This window comes from Crocuta crocuta, unplaced genomic scaffold, assembly GCF_008692635.1.
Source record: "Crocuta crocuta isolate KB4526 unplaced genomic scaffold, BGI_CrCroc_1.0 scaffold337, whole genome shotgun sequence".
NCBI lineage: Eukaryota > Metazoa > Chordata > Mammalia > Carnivora > Hyaenidae > Crocuta > Crocuta crocuta.
Genome location: NW_027528873.1, coordinates 4,422,345 through 4,440,135, shown reverse-complemented (window position 1 = coordinate 4,440,135; position 17,791 = coordinate 4,422,345). Strand labels below are relative to the sequence as shown.

Here is a 17,791-nt window from a genome sequence, read left to right as displayed (position 1 = left end):
TAAGCGAAAGTTGGACGCTTAACCGACTAAGCCACCCAGGCGCCCCGCTTATCGATCATTTTAAACTGTGTGTAGTATTCAATTTATATTCTTAACATTTGTAAATAGCACAAACCTTTAATGTCCTAAAAATCTTAAATTTAAAATGAAAACTGCTTGGAACTCATCTTTTCAAGATATCTTTGAACGTGTATATAGTGACATCTCACTTATGTAAAACTTTATGGTAAATTTTGGTTCTCTGTGACCTTGGGCAAGTTATTTAAGCTTTCTGACTCAGTTACCTGCTGTCTCCCCCATGGTAAAATGGAATAACTATTCTGCAGTGTTATTGTGAGGATTTACATCATCATACTCTTATGATGATGCTGATTATAAAATGGTTTCATTTTCACTTGAATATAGATTAGGTACCTATATAAGGATGGTGATATTCCAAGTGAGGATTAGAAATTTTGCTGTTTTCCTCACAGATTGCTCCTTTTTGATTGCCTCCCAATTTTGTCTTTTTGGACTCTTGGTTAAATTGAACGTTTGATGCTTGCGTAGTTCTTTGTACAGTACTTTGTCTAAATTTGTTACTACCCAAATGATATTTTAAAAACTCACCTTGCCTCTTGTGATGGATCACATTGGGATAAGTCTTCATATTTGTATTACTTATCTAAAGCTGTGTTGACGGCAAAGGAAACAATCCATAAAACTAATAGTCAACCGACGGAATGGGAAAAGATAGTTGCAAATGACATATCAGATAAAGGGTTAATATCCAGAATCTATAAGGAACTCACCAAACTCCACACCCGAAAAACAAACAACCCAGTGAAGAAATGGGCAGAAGAGATGAACAGACACTTCTCCAAAGAGGACGTCCAGATGGCCAACAAACACATGAAACGATGCTCAGCATCCCTTCTCATCAGGGAAATACACATCAAAACCACACTGAGATACCACCTCACGCCAGTCAAAGTGGCTAAGATGAGCAAATCAGAGGACTCTAGATGCTGGCAAGGATGTGGAGAAACGGGCACCCTCCTACACTGTTGATGGGAATGTAAACTGGTGCAGCCCCTCTGGAAAACAGTGTGGAGATTCCTCAAAAAATTAACAGTAGAACTCCCCTATGGCCCAGCAATATCACTGTTAGGAATTTACCCAAGGGATATAAGAGTGCTGATGTATAGGAACATACGTACCCCAATGTTCACAGCAGCACTCTCAACAATAGCCAAAACATGGAAAGAGCCTAAATGTCCATCAACTGATGAATGGATCAAGAAGATATGGTTTATCTGTATAATGGAATATACATGGCAATGAGAAAGAATGAAATCTGGCCATGTGTAGCAACATGGATGGACCTTGAGGGTGTTATGCTGAGCAAAATAAGTCAGGCAGAGAAGGACAAATACCATATGTTTGCACGTATAGGAGGATTAGGGGGAACTTAACGGAGGCCCATGGGGGAGAAAAAGGGGGGAAATAGTAGGAGAGAGGGAGAGAGGCAAACCATGAGAGACTCTTGAATGCTGAGAACAGACTGAGGACTGATGGGTGTGGGGGGGGAAGGGGAGTGATGGGCATGGAGGAGGGCACGTGTGAGGATGAGCACTGGGTTATATGGAAACTAACTTGACAATAAACTATTTGCAAAAAAAAAAAAAATAAAGACCACAATTGAGAATTTAAAAAAAATAAAGCAGTGTTGATCTGGAAATGTGACTTTGCTAAAGAGCTTATGTGCAACAAGTGATTTAATCCATATTGTCATTGTATATAAGTGAATTAATGGTTTAAAATTTGGCTTGCCCTGCTTGATAAAAGAACCTTTCTATTAGGTCTTCACAGGATTTCTAAATTTGGGTGATATCTTCTAATATTGCTTCTTTGGTCAGGGTACTTTTTTCAGTGAGTAAGAACTAGTAATAAATGTTATAATCCATGAAAATATTTGAAGCAAAAATATCAAGTAGGTTTTATTATTGAAGCACATGTAAGGAACATGTCATAAACACAGTTTTGTCAGAGAATAAGGAAGGAACTCTACTTCAATGAATTTACATGGTGAAATGTAATTCTATGTCTGATCTTTCTATAGTATTAAGCCACCAGTTGTGAATTATTTTGCTAATGTACTCTAACACTGCCTAACCCATTTGTTCCCTATTACCACACCTTTTCTACTGGATATAATTGGCTCGATGCCTGAAAATCAAGATAAGCAAATTTAGTAAGAATTTTATGTTAATTAAAAGTAATAACATGAAGGAAGGCCTGAAGACTTGAGTTACTGACTAATGCGTGGGTTTTGTGAAAGCTAACTTGAGGGCTGGAGACCTTTTTTATTTGCTCATTTCTGCGCTTTGCTTTGAGTTTTATTTCCTTGAGTTAAGGTTGTTTGTTAGATAAATGGATTATAGATGGTGAATATAAACTTATCTGATCTACCCAAGAAGTGAGCGAGCATTTCAGTTACTAAAGAGTTCTAGAATATAGCTGATATTGCTGGTTTTTAAATAATTAGGATGCAAATAATTTCTACATTATCCTTGGTGAACATAATTTAGTATCTCTCTGGTTCAGATGTTTGGCTCCCTTCTTAAAATCTTTTTGAGGCTTCCCACTAATCAGATGACGTTTCACTGTGCACCTGTTTGCACAGTGAACACCTTTTGTTCTTTCTGGCTTTTGTGTCATCTCTTAGCAGGCTTCCCATTTGCCCTGTGTTTTCAGGTACCTAGATCTTCTTTAGTTTCTGGAACTTCCCATAGGCTTTTCTTTGGATGAGCGTTCTCCTGTGGTGGTTGCTCCCTCTGGCTGTGTTGTACCTTCTGTCTTTGCCACTGGTTTACAAAGTTCGTTTGTTTGTTTGTTGAGTTTGGCTCAAACTTCATTTCCTGAAAGAAACCTCTAAAACTGGAGACCCAGTCCTTTATTATACATGTTTCCTTTGCATGTTTCTTTTTTGTCTACTATAGTAGTACCTACAGTAACTGTCAAGAAGTAGTTAATTATGAAATGCATGTTTAATGCCTAAATGTAGGTTTCACAAAGGCAGGGACTGTCATTGTTTCTCATAGTATCTTTAATGCTCAGCCTAGTGTTTGATGTGCAGCAGACATTCAGTAAGTATTTATTGAATAAGTAAATGAATGAGTAATGCTGAGGCTACATTATTCATTATTTCACTGCATGTCTGTAGAAGACTTAAAAGTTGTTATTGATTGCTTGCAGCATTAATCAGTTTATATTGTTGTTCAGAATCTGAATAAAAGGTTATGTAAAACTGGAAAACTTTTTTCAACTTTAAAAAAGTAAGCAATGAACATAAAAGCATTTTCTTTTCCTTGTTTTTATAAAAAATTTTTTAAAAAATGTTTATTTATTAGAGCGAGACAGAGCACAAGCCAAGCAGGGGCAGAAAGAGAGGGAGACACAGAATCTGAAGCAGGCTCCAGGCTCTGAGCTGTCAGCACAGAGCCTGACGCAGGGCTTGAACCCATGAACTGCGATATCATGACCTGAGCTGAAGTTAGACGCTCAGCCAGTTGAGCCACCCAGGTGCCCCTCTTTTCCTTATTTTAAAATGTAAAATGTTGGTGGTTCTTTGGAAGAGTAACTTTTAGTAAAAGTGTTTTTCAGAAAGATTTTATTCTTGTGTGCTGTTGTTTTCACTTTAAAAACTAATGAAATTAAATATGCCCTATTATAAGTATTTTTCCTATAACTTTTTAAAAAAATTAATGAAACAAAAATGCACAGTTGAATCCAAAAAAACCCTTTTTGTTCATGGTAGGAAAATGTCACTCAAAATTATGCTATATTAGCTTAATGACCTTTCAGATGTGTAAATGTGTTATATGGTTAAAAATATTTTCATTTTCTGCTGTCAAGTCATTGTTAGATGAGATTATTGTATTATTATTATTTTTTACTTATTTATGTGAATAATCTCTACGCCCAACGTGGAGTTCTAACTCATGACCTGAGATCAAAAATTGCATGCTTTTCTGATTGAGCCAGCCAGGTGCCCTGAGATTATCATATTATTAAAGGATGAAAAAAAAATATTGAGTATATAATTCAGCAGATAAATATTTTCTTTAAAAAACCGAAAAACAAATATCACTTGAATTCCAACCATATGCCAGACACTGGGTATATATAATAGTGAACAGATAGGGTCACTGTTCTCATGAAACTTATACTTTAGTTGGCAGAGATAGGCCACATTCTGATAATCACACAAATAAATAAATAATGACAAGCTGCTGTGTACTGTAAATGAAGAAAGTAAGAGAGGGTAAGAAGAGGGAGAGACCCTGACATAGTCTGGTTAGCAGAAGAGGGACAGTTTTCCCTGTGGAAGTGACATTGAGAAGAGATCTAAAGAAAGAGGAGTTAACCTTGGTGAATATTTCAGGCTGAGGCAACAACATGTGCAGAGGCCCTGAGGCAGTAGGAGCATGTTTTTGAGGAACTGACAGAAGACCAGTGGAAGTGGATAAGAGAAGGGTGTGAGGAAGTGATTCAACACAGAGATGGAGACGTACTCAGAGGCCAGACCAAACATTAAGGATTGAGCCATTAAAATGTGATTACTGTCACCAGTTTGTAAACTTAGGAAATCTAAATGTCTATCAGTAGCAGGCTAGTGATATAAATTATGATATAATTAGGTAAAGGAATGCTATGTAGCCGTAAAAAAATGAAGTTTACTACACATATACTCAAAAAAAAAATTTCAATTTAATATTGAAATTAAAAAAGAGAAAGAACTAAAAAAAAGGTTAAAACCTGACCCAGTGTCATATGAAACGTCAAAGGATTTTTTTGTGTGTAAATTATCCTTTGTGTAGATTTATTGTAATAATAGTTACATATTTTGTTATATTTTGAGAATCTATTATATCTCAAGTCAGATATATTATGTAAATTAGCATAGTGATTAAGAAGAGTCTGCTGGTCTGAGATATTCTGGCATCGCCATTTAAACAGTTGGTTAACCATGCAAGTTACCTCAACTCTCTAAAGCTCAGTTTTGTCATCTTAAAAATGTAATAATATTTACCTGATAGAGTTGTGGTGTGAATGGTATGGAATCATACTTGTGAAGCATTTAGGAGAGTGTCTAGATATGCTCATCACCTAAGAAAGAGTTACATACTACCATTTTCTATGAAAATATCTTCTCATTAATACCACTTATCAGAAGTTAAAGTGCAGAAAGAGAAACCAAAGGATATTTTGCCAAAAGCTTATTTGTAGTTGCCTCTGAGAGGTGGGGTCATGGCTGATACTTGTTTCTTTATTTATTTGATTATTTATTTTGTTGTGTATTTTAAATACTTTGAAATATAAGCATATTTTTAAAATTAGTAATGTCTTCATTTAAATATGCTGCCTTTGCTGAAATACAATTTTCATAGCCTCTTTTTCAGGACTGTTAGAAAGTCTACCAATTTAGATGATGTTAATCCTACAAATTTATCCATAATTATTCATTTCTTCTCCTTATTTTGATTAACACTGTACCATTTTAAAAGGCTTTGTGGCTAGAACTGCTAATTGTGATTGGAAAGAAAAAGGGTTTGCATTTTGAGACCATCTGTGGGAGTTGCATTGTTTGAAACTGACAAGAGATCATGGCAGATGGTGAGGTCACAAAGATTGACTTTTGGAGCTTGACATATGTGTTCATGAAGCTGAAAGAAGAAATCTGACTTATTTTTTAGCCAACTGAAGAGTTTAGTGACAGGAAAAAGTGTATAGTTGTTGAGCCAGGATAAAACATAATGCATCAGTGCACATGAGTGGTTTATCTTTGAGAATCACCAGTGCCACCAAAGATGGCAGTTTCTTGAAACATTCAGTTCCATGTTTGTTTACTTTCTAGACACTTCATTTTAATCATGTGTTGCAAATAATTTTTAGATTGAAGACAATGTTTTTTTTAAAAAGCAAAAGCTTTAAAAATACTTAGAAATGTGTATTTTTATTTATTATTTATTTGCTTTTTTTAAAAAAATTATTTATTTCAAGAGAGACAGAGACAGTGTGAGTGGGGGAGGGGCAGAGAGAGAGAGAGAGGGACAGAAGCCCAACCAGGCTCTGCACTGTCAGCGTGGAGCCTGATACAGGGCTTAAATCCACAAAACTGTGAGATCATAACCTGAGCTGAAACCAAGAGTCTAACGCTTAACCTACTGAGCCACACAGATGCCTCAGAAATGTGTAATTAATTAATTAATCTATCTATTTTTTATCTTTTAAAAATTTTTATTAGAAATGTGTATTTTTAAATTAAAGGTTATAAGTTCTCACTCAAAGGCAGTAGAGCGTACTTCCTCATTTTTAATTGAATGAGGCAGATCTCTATCGTAATCCCATTTCTTTTTATAACATTTTTCTTAATGTAATTTTATATAATTTAAATTACATTTGAGGGTTTATGCTCTCTGTTTCATCTACTAGGATGTCTTCAGTGCCTAGATTAGTACCTTTCACATAGTATTCAGTGCTTCCTGAATGAATAAATAAATGAATAAAGTTATTGCCTACTTTTGTTAATTTTAGAAGAGTTTTTCTTAACCACAGTTAGACACTTTGTTTCCTTTTTAAACTAGATTTATGGTGTGGTTATTTTTTTACGTTTACTACATGTGAATTATGTATTATTTATTTTGGAAGAAGAAACCTTAATTTGTCATGAGAAGACAGCAAACTACTGTTTTCTCTAATGTTGAGGGCTTACACTGTGCGAGGCAGTGTATATCTTGACTCATTGAATTAAGTAGATGTACTATTTATTACTGTTTTGAAGATGAAGAAATTGAAGCATAAAGATGTTAATGTAAATTTACTCAAGAAATCTGTGTGCTTTGGCTCTATCTTGAACATTTATCATTTAGGTAATGTTTAGAGGTTTTAATTTGTACTTAGTTCTGGTGAGAGGATACAAAGGAACTACTGGACAAAATTAAGCTGAAGTTAATTAACGTGATTAAGTGGTATTTTATTGGCAGCCACTTGTTATTGTGTGCTGAAATAGTAATGCTCTGTTAATTTTTTCTTTTAGTTGGGTAAATATCACAGCATCGCTCAATAGCCCAGCCATTAGGAAATACAGCACCATACTGAATAGCGAATATTGTAATGAAGCTAGAAGCAGTTCTGGCCATTACAGCCATATTCTGGAATCAGAAACTGGGAGAAGGGAAAAAGGATATTTGCTAGTTGAATCTGGTAGCCCAACCCAATGATGTCTGCTTATATTTTATTGACCAGAATTATTTCATATGGTCAGCACATATGAAAGGGAGACTGAGAATGTAGTACATTTCTTCAGTTGGGCATATTGCCACCTTCAACTTCTCCTAAGGAAGAAGATACTGGATAGGCAGCAGTGTCTGCCTTAGATACATCTAGCAGGTTTCTTCCTTGTTTTTTGTTATAAATACATTTAGGGGTGCCTGGGTGGCTCAGTTGGTTAAATGTCTGACTTCGGCTCAGATCATGATCTCTCGGTTCATGGATTCGAGCCCTGCATGAGGCCTTCTGCCGACAGCTCAGAGCCTGGAGCCTGCTTTGTCTTCTGTGTCTCCCTCTCTCTCCCCCTCTTCTGTTTACACTCTGTCTCTCCTTCAAAAATAAATAAACATTTAAAAAATACATTTCAGTAGGTCCGAAGGTAATCTTAGAAATATTTAGGGGTGGCTGGGTGGCTCAGTCGGTTAAGCATCTGACTTGAGCTCAGGTCATGATCTCTCACTGCTCGTGGATTCAAGCCTCGTGTTGGGATCTGTGCTGATAGCCATCTCAGAGCCTGGAGCCTGTTTCAAATTCTGTGCCTCCCTCTCTCTCTGACCCTCCCCTGTTCACGCTCTCTCTCTCTCTCCCTCCGAAATAAATAAAAAACATTAAAAAAAAAAAAAGAAATATTTAAAATTGACTTTCTGTGGGACCCCCGGGTGGCTCAGTTAAGTGTCTGACCTCGACTCAGGTCATGATCTCATGGTTCATGAATTCGAGTCCCACATCGGGTTTTGTGCTGACAGCTTAGAGCCTGGGGCCTGTTTCAAATCTGTGTCTCCCATATTTCTCTCTGCCTCTTCCCTGCTCGTACTCTGCCTCTCTCTCTTTCTCTCAAAAATAACTAAACATTAAATTTTTCTTTTAAATAAAAGAAATAAAATTGACTTTTTGTGATTAAGAGTATTCATTGTTTATGAATAAATTGCAGGGCATTAACTTGGTGGATCTGATGATTTTCATTTGGACAGATTGTATCTAATTTACTGCTAACATAACTCTGAAAAACTCCGTATATCTATTTTCAGATGAGGACACTGAGGCTCAAAGTGGTTAAGTCACTTTGTTCAAGGTCACACAGCTAAGTGTCAGAGCTGAGATTGAGCCTAAAAAAAAAAAATCCATGCTGAGGGTGCCTGGGTGGCTCAGTCAGTTAAGTGACCAACTCATGATTTCCACTCAGGTCATGGTCTCATGGTTTGTGAGATTGAGCCCATGTCAGGTTCTGTGCTGGGTGTGGAGCCTACTTAGGATTCTCTCTCTTTCTTCCTCTGCCCCTCTCCCCTGTTCTCTTGTGCATGCACTCTCTCTAAAATAAGTAACAGGTTTTTTTTTTTATAGTTTATTTATTTTGAGACAAAAACAGAGCATGAGTGGGGGAGGGGCAGAGAGAGAGGGAGACACAGAATCTGAAACAGGCTCCAGGCTCTGAGCTGTCAGCACAGAGCCTGATGCGGGGCTCGAACCCACGACCTGTGAGATCTGACCTGAGCCAAAGTCGGACGCTTAACCGACTGAGCCACCCAGGAGCCCCTAAAATAAGTAACAGTTTTAAAAAGTTAAAAAATAAGAAAAGTAAAAATACTTTTTTTTTTTTTTTTGCTCACAGTCTTACTTGTAGATTCTAATTCTAGTATACGAGACAGACATTTGGAGTCTCTATTTCTTCAAGCTCCCATTGTTTATCGTCTTTGCCAAATTAACTTTTATTTTTTCCTTTCCCTTGAATGTCTTATTAAAGCTTTAATTTTGAAATAATTGTAAAATAAGAGGAAAGCCGCAAAAAATAGGACAAATAACCTCTAAGTACCCTTTTCCCAGTTAACCAGATGCCAACATTTTGCCACATTTCCTTTATCATTCCCACTCTCTCTATGTATACAGATTATATGTTTTTTTCATCATTTGAAAGCTAGTTGCTGCTATTGTACCTCTCCACTTCTAAATATTTGGGTGTATGTTTTCTAAAAGCAAGCCTATTCACTTAAAAAATCCCATGGTCCTCTGATCAGAAGCAGGAAATGGAACACTTAAACAATACTATTATCCAGTCTGTGGACTCTGTTTTCAGTTTTTCCAGTTGCCCTAATAATGGTGTTCATAGCAAGTATGATCCAGAGTCCACATCAGGATCATACTTGGGAGTTTAATTTTTATGTACTTTTTGTCTTTTTGAGTCTGGAATGTTTGTCAAGTTGTTTTTTTTCTTTGATGACACTAACATTTTTGAAAAGTTCCCCTGTTGTTTTATAGAATGACCCTCAATTTAAATTTCTCTGATATTTCCTCATGATTAGATTTAGATTATGAATTTGGGTGGAAATACCTCAGAAATGAGAATATATCCGTCTCCGTGCGCTTGTGGAGATGTGTGATGTTGGTTTGTGCCACTGTTGGTGGTTACTTGATAGGTTTGATTACTTTGGCTAAGCGGTATGTGCTAGGTTTCTTCACTGTAAAATTTGAATTAGAAGGTATTTTGTAAGGAGATATTTCAAGACTGTGTAAATATCCTTTTTCTCACCCGTTTTCACCTACTAGTTGTAGTATCCAATAATGATCCTTGTCTAATCAGTTATTATTATGATGTTTACAAACTGGTGGCTTTTTTCTTCTTCTTCATTTTTCTTTTATATTTACTAGTTGGTATTGAATTGCAAAGAAGAGCTTTCTCTTCTTCCTCGTTATTGTGTTTTATATGCTTTTATCACTATGCAGTCCTGGCTTGTTACTTTATTCAAAGAGTTTATAGTCTGTCATAATCTGTTGTTATCACTGTGTCGTTGGGCCCTCAGCTGTTCCAGATTGTCCAGTGGTAGGACCTGTAAGTTGGCTCCTGTATGCTTTTGATATATCTCCTTAATTAAAAAAATCAAAACTTTTTAAAAACGTTTGTTCGTTTTTGAGTGAGAGACAGTGTGAGTGGGGGAAGGGCAGAGAGAGAGGGAGACACAGAATCCGAAGCAGGCTCCAGGCTCTGAGCTGTCAGCACAGAGCCCGATGTGGGGCTTGAACCCACAAGCAGTGAGATCATGGTTTGAGCTAAAGTCGGATGCCCAACCGATTGAGCCACCCAGGCGCCCCTATCTCCCATCTTTTTTTGATCTCTTCCTTACTGTACAATAAAATGTTCAGTCATATCCTGCACATGTCCTGCCCCAACTCTGAAATTGGCTATTTCTCCAATAAGCCCTTCAGTTTCTTTCAATGTATTATCTAAAGCAACATAGTATGATATTTCAGAGCCCAGTTTTTATCACTTGTTAGCTGAGTTGATATGTCAAATTATTTCACTTCTGTAAGCCCCAATTTTTATCTGGAAAATGAGGGTTAAAATGGTAGATGTCTCATAGTGTTATGAAGATTAATTTAAATGATGCGCTTAAAGAACAATGCATGTCACATGGTAAATATAGCATAAACGTTGCCTATTATTATTGTTATTATATTACTGTTCCCTCTCTTTTCCCCTTTTAACAGGATGTTCTTTTAAAGAATTATTGAAGACGAAGGTTTTTTTGTTTTTTTAATGGCTCTACAGAATTTTAAATCAAATACAATTTGACATGACGGCAAAAAATGTAAGTATTTGTAAATTTTTAAATGTATTCTTAATGTGAGTTGTACTTTTTCCTATGTACATTTTCTTCACTATTCTAATTAATCAAGTTCATTTTACTGGTATTAATTTATGATTGTTTTTGTTTATACATAGAATGAGATAGTAAACTTTAATGCTGTTTGAATATAGCACTCTACTGGGCATGGTAGCATTCTTACAAATTTCTGCCAAGTTCTGCCTTCTCAACAATTGCAAAATTGCTAGCTGTAGAAAGTTTCCTACCCCTCTGCTTTTTTGGTACTCTAATAAATTTGTTTTTGTGCTTGCTGGAGATTTTTACTTAGAAAATCACTGTTTTCTTTGGCCCAGTTTTTTCTTATGGACATAGGGACGTATGTGTTACTGAGATATTGTTCAAAAGAGGCTTGCTGTCCTCCTTGAGATGATTCCTGAGCGGACATCAGATTCTGGATGTTTTGGAGAATATATTCAGTTTGTTTCCTCTGAGATTTTCTGAATCTACTTCCTTTCAAGTTATTTTCTTATTGTCAGGCTGCATCAATAGATTTGCTTCTAATTATGTGAAGGATTATGCCAGAAAATACATACTACAACATACAGGAAATAACTTATAATTGCTTTGCTGTTCCCAGATTCTAATGTTGGAATCTTTGATGGCATGTAACAGAAGCCATCTTAGGCTACCTTAAAAAGAAAATTTATTATGAAGATACAGGAATGTCTCAAAGAATTTATGAGTATGAATTTAGTGGGCCCTGAGAAAGATCTGAGTACAGGAACTTGGAATCTACCAGGAATTGAAGCGGTGTTTAGTTTCCATTTAATATCTCTGCTTGTGTGTGTGCATCTGCTACATACTCTTCTCTGTCTTTCTGCAAATCATGCTCCTTATTTTTCCAGGCAGCATCTCAATATATGTGTTACAGAGCCAGCCTGTTCAGAGAAAGAGAGGTGTGAAGGAAAGGAAGGAGGCAGCGTGACAGATCCTGTCTGCCCATGCCAGCTCCAATTCCGAACTACTTGGGGCGGACCTCTGACACTGCTCAAGTGCAATATCTATTAGTGGTTTAGTTAATTGTGACCAGGAGAAGCAAGCATTCTATTGTGTGAAAAGATCTTTTGTAAGCCACACGTATAGTTCCAAATACTGTCGGTTGTACATCTAAAGAATAACATTTGAAAAAAAAAAAACCTTAATTATTTATCTCTATTTTTCTATTATTAACTTTGTTTTTGACATGCCATAAGTAGCTATAAGTAAATATAGACTTTGCTTCATTATCATTTAGTTAATTTCATTAGGATAAATTATCAAGGGTAGTCGGCTTTAATGAAAGTCTGTTGTATATTTGTTAAAGTGCTGTTGGGTGAAAAGAAACAAAGTTTTAGTCTGTGTATTGGAAATTTTCTTAGAGGATATTTTCTTGATTTTTTTTTCTCCTTTAGGAAGAAGGGGAGGTAAAAGTTATCCTGAACCACAAGATGGTTAACATTCAAATAGCAAGCATATTTTAGCTTAAAATGTGCCTTGAATCAAATATCATCTTCTTAGTCATATGTACAATTCACTATATTAAAAGTTGTTTCCCTTAAGTAGCATAAAACATTTGAACCAGTGGTAATTATATTCCCATTATTTTGTTTGTATATCTGGAAGAAATCAAACCGTGAGCAATATATTTTCTCCTTCTGCTGTGGCATCCTAGGGGGAGAGGGATAAGTGATGAGCTGATGGTCTTTTGATATCTTTGAGTTAGGGACATGGAGAGGTCAAGCTTCAGATTAGGTTAAGCTGCTGTATGTGGGAAAGAATTGGAATAGACTGTCTGAAAATAACCAATCGAGTTCACTAGCTATTCTGCAATAGATATGAACATTTTTGTGGCTTTAATATGTTTTGTCAGGATGCTTACTGAAAGGATTATACTAGTTCACAGTGCCACAAACAATTCATTGTCCTCCCCCAACCCACCAAATATGTGTACCTGATCCTGTACTAGGCTCCTGCCTTCTTCGGATTTATCGTGTAATGAGAAAAGACAATAAATACATATATAATGTCAGGTAATGATAAATGTCATGAAGAAAAATAAAACAAGGTAAGAAGAAAGAGAGTGATGGTAGCAAGAGGGAGCTCTTTCAACTTAGGTGGTCAGAGAGTTCTCTTTAAGGACATGACATTTAGACAGAAATGCTCTTGAGTCTCAGTTCAAGAAGAAGAAGCCAATCATATGAATATATGGGAAAAATCATTCCAGGTAGAGGCAGGAAAGGTGTGGTTGTTCAAGGAACAGCAAGATGACCGGTTTTATAAGTGGAACAGACTAATAAGCAAGGGAGAGTAGTAGGAGGTGAAGTCAGAAAGGAAGCAGGGGCCAGATCATATGGAGCCTCAAAGACTGGGGCATTGGGTGTGTATTTGAAATATCAGTAAGAAGCCATTGGAGATCTGGTGGATAGTTGCATGACCTGACTTACCATTTTAGAAAATTTGTCCTGACTGCTGAGTCAGTAGACTGAAAAGGGGCATAGTAGAAGGCAAGAGACTCGTTTGGCACTTAACTCAGTAGTTCAGACAACAGAGTATGGTGATTTGGGTTGGAGTAGTGATATTGGAGATGAGGAAAAGTGGCTGGATCTAGGATGTATTTGAAAGGACAGCCATCAGGAGTTACAGAGTAATTATGATATGGGGGATATATATTATGATATAGTGAAGAAGTTAAAGAAGATTTCTAAGTATATGGCTTGTGTAACTGGATGAATGGCTGTTCTGTTGAATGAGAAGAGAAACTCGTGGGGAATTATGGGATATTTGTGGTAATATCATTTTGAACATATTAAAATCATTTTGAACATATTAAAGTTGACAGACTAAAACTGTCCAGGTGGAGATCTTGGCTAGGTAGTTTGATAAATGACTCTCTACCTAAGGGGAGAGCTTGGGGTTGCATATAGAAATTTGGAAGGCATGTCACATTAAATTATTTTAAAGTAGTGTTACTACATGAGATTATATAGAATGTGAATAGATAGAGTATACATGAGGACCCAAGGTCTGAGCACAGCATCTGGGGAGAAGGAGAAACAGCAAAGGAAACTCAAAGAATGACCAGAAAGGAAGGAAATAGTGTTATCCTGATGATCTGGAAGCCAAGTGAAGAAAGTATTTTAAGAAGGAGGGAGTAATCAATTGTCACATGTCACTGAGAAGTAAGTAATTCTTAGACATGGAAGAGATTGCCCAGGTCTTAAAGAGGCATTAGTAAACATGTACTCAAACATTTACATCCTTATTTTCTGTTTCTCATTTTACATTTCTTTTATGAGAGCAGTTTTTTGTGAAGAGTTGTTTTTGCCTTATCCATGCCCTAGTAGATCTCATGATTGCAAATGATAGCAACCCTATTCAAAATAGCAAAAAAATGGAATGTATTGATTTACATAACTGAAAAGTCTGGAGTACTGTGGCTTCAAACATATCTGGATTCAGGGGATCAAATGATGGTATCAGGGATCTAATCTCCCTTCTTCTATCTTTTGGCTCTATATGGTAGCAGAATATCCTATATTGGCCGTATATTTCTTACCTCAGAAGAAAAGAGGGAACTTTTCTTTTTTAGCATTTATGTTTCAGATTCCATGGAGGAGCCTTGGTTGACTATGCATGGCCCACATGCTTAGACAAGTGGAGAAAGAAGTGGGCCAGGTCTGGGTCATGGGTCCACTTCTGTTCAGATAGCACAATTGAAGCTCAAAGAATAACAGCCATACTGGAACTACATGGATTGTGGGATGGATCATTTTGCAAAAAGGAAGTTCTGTAAAGCTGGCAATATATTCATTGTTAAGCAATAAAACTGTTGTCAGATGGTATCCAGTAGCCACTGATATGCTTCATGACCAGAAATGCAGGTGTGTTCTAACTTAAGCTCCCTCAATATACAATAAGAAATTTGAAAGGTAATTTGATGTGTATTTTGAGCCTCGCCAAATAATCTTTGAAAAAATATGTAAGCTGTGGGCTGCCTGGGTGGCTCAGTTGGTTAAGCGCCCGACTTTGGCTCAGGTCATGATCTCACGGTTCATAGGTTTGAGCCTGCGCGTCAAGCTCTGTGTTGACAGCTCATAGCCTGGAATCTGCTTCAGATTCAGTGTCTCCCTCTCTCTCTGCCCCTCCCCACTCACTTTCTGTCTCTCTCTCTCTCAAAAATAAATAAATAAACATTTTTAAAAATGTAAGCCATGATACTCATTACAGAAACATTAGAAAATACAGATAAGGAAATTAGCCTAGAGATTAGCAGCAGAATTTTGCCTAGGAAGACATCTGTTATACATACAAGTCTGCCTGTGTGTGTGTACAAAATATGTATATATTTTTAATAAAAATGTCATACTGTTTTATAACCTACTATTTAGCTTAATCTCTGTGATGAATGTCTTTTCTTGTCTTAATATCTTTGCAACATCATTTATGTTATCTACTATATGGACATTATACTATCTTAATATTGGCCATTAAGTTATTTTTATTTATATATATATATTTTAAGTTTATGTATATTTTGAGAGAAAGAGTAAGGGAGAGTGGGGGGGGCAGCGAGGGGGGACAGAGAAACTGAAGCGGGCTCTGCACTGACAGCAAAGAGCCTGATGTGGGCTCGAACTCACAAACTGTGAGATCATGACCTAAGCTGAAATTGGATGTTCAACTGACTGACCCATTGAGGCACCCCAAGTTATATCCATTTTTTCAATTTTTTTTTTTTTTTTTTTGCTTACTCATTGGGTTGTTTTCATAAGGCAAAATCTTAATGAAATTATTGGCCCAAAGGGTGTGTGCTTTTGGGGGTGTTTTGTTTCATATTGCTAAATTGCATTTCAGAAAGGTTGCACCAATGTATATATTCATCAGTGATATATGAGAGTGCCATTCCCCTTTCTTTCTTTCTTTTTTTTTTCTTAATGTTTATTTTTGAGAGAAAGAAAGAAACAGTGTGCGCATATGAGCAGGGAAGGGGACAGAGAGAAGGGAACAGAGGATCTGAAGCAGGCTCTGTGCTGTCGGCAGTGAGCTCCAGGCTCGAACTCATGAACTATGAGATCATGACCTGAGTAGCTCAAATGACTTAGCCACCCCTTTATTTTCTTTTTAATCTTTGTCAGTGTAATCAGCAAAATATGGTATATAATTTATTTACTTCTCTCATTACTAGCTAGGTCAAACTGGTATGCTATATGTTCATTCATTGATTGGTCACTTGCATCTCTCAATTGAGTGTCAAGGTTGAAGAGTTAAAAGTCATTACCGTTTGTATAACAATCCATACTCGAGTATTGCTCTCACTGACAATCACATTCACGTAATTATGTAATTTGATCTAAGGAACTCTCTCAGTTTGTTGTGCACATGTGTTTTGTCAGCTCCATTTTGCAGTGACAGTTCCAAGATCACCTTGCTTGTAAATGGCAGAACTGAACTTGGAATACAAATCATCTCACTCTGAATCTTGTTTTCTTTCAGTTTTGTCAATCTAAAATGTCAGTGTCAATGAAATTATAATGTTGCTAGTGGGGAATATCATTTGATTCTTAAAAATTAGGCTTGGATATTTTTTATTCTATGGACATTTAGTGACTGTTTACAGTATGTAGCACAGTGTTTGAATAACCCAGTAGAAAACTTTTCTCAGGACCTTATTAGGTAGGAAATTTTACATAAAATGGGTTCACCTTTTTCTTTTGCTCTGTGAACCATTATTATTATATCCTGTTTAAGTAGAAGAAGGAAAAAGGCTATTTTTAAATGTCTTTCCTAGCCAACTTTTTCTATTAATCCTTTTCTTTGAGTCTTTAAACTATAAAGTGTTTATCAAAGCAGAAATTATTGCATTTTTAAAAATTTAATTAAACTAATTTTAGTATTTATTTAAAGTCTAAATGCAAACAGTTCTCCATTTACTAGACCAAAATTAGCATACAGTGCTGACTCACAACTGATCTTTGTTTTTTTAGAGTTTATTTGCTGGTTATTAAAATGCAAATGTACTGCTGTTTAAAAAGTTTCCAAATTCATTCACTGCTTCACTCTGCAGAAGTTGGCCATTAAGAGCAGGTGTTTAAGCATAACAGTAACTCAGTAACTGTGAACTCTCTCCACTGTGAATATGTGGTTTCAGTTGAGGTTTTGCCGTTATCTTTGTATAATAGCAAAAAGGTATAAACTGGTGCTTTTGAAATAATTGTTAACACATGTGTTAAATGATCACATTGTATTAACCATGGAATATTAAAGGCTGTTTTTGCCTTCTTTGCTTTCTTTTTACATTAGAAAACCAATGAAAGTTTTTCTTTCTCTTTTTATAGCAAAAAAGTTTTTTAAAAAAGGAAGGCATATTAGTGATGCTACAGTAAATAAACCCTTGGCATTTACAAGTGAACACTTAACATTAATAAATATGAACAACTCTGGAGATCCATATGGTGGTAATTTGTTGCAAAGGGTTTACTTCTAATAGCATACTTGAAAGAAGCTTGAGAAGCTCCATTTTAGCTGTCTTCCACTCAGCTGCTGTCATAAAAATTTAGTATTCGATGCTAGAAATAGGTTTGCATCAGAGTTACTTTTCCATGATGTGAATAATATGTAGAAATATTTCTGGTAACATATCTCTTGACAAAAAGAAACAGCTATTAGTAGTGCATTTGAATTATTAAGTAATGAAATAATTAGCTCTTACATTATGAAATTGCAGAATATCAAATGAGTTCTCATAAAGAATATATAATGCTAATACAGTGGGTAGTTTAAAAACAACACAAGTGCACAGATATAAAGTTATAAAGCTTTGTGTGCTTTAAAATCTTTTCAGTGTGGTAGTACTTTGAAAG

General features: G+C 36.0%; 1 protein-coding gene across 3 annotated transcripts in view; it reads left to right on the top strand.

The window, feature by feature from the left end:
* Positions 1-17,791, top strand: part of TFDP2 (transcription factor Dp-2) — a 158,108-nt gene that overhangs the window by 35,134 nt on the left and 105,183 nt on the right. For all 3 annotated transcript variants that reach the window (XM_077756717.1, XM_077756716.1, XM_077756715.1), the window contains exon 2: positions 10,795-10,895. In XM_077756717.1, coding sequence (XP_077612843.1) covers positions 10,881-10,895 — 15 coding nt within the window. In that variant the 5' untranslated portion in view covers positions 10,795-10,880. The remainder of the gene's footprint in view (positions 1-10,794; positions 10,896-17,791) is intronic.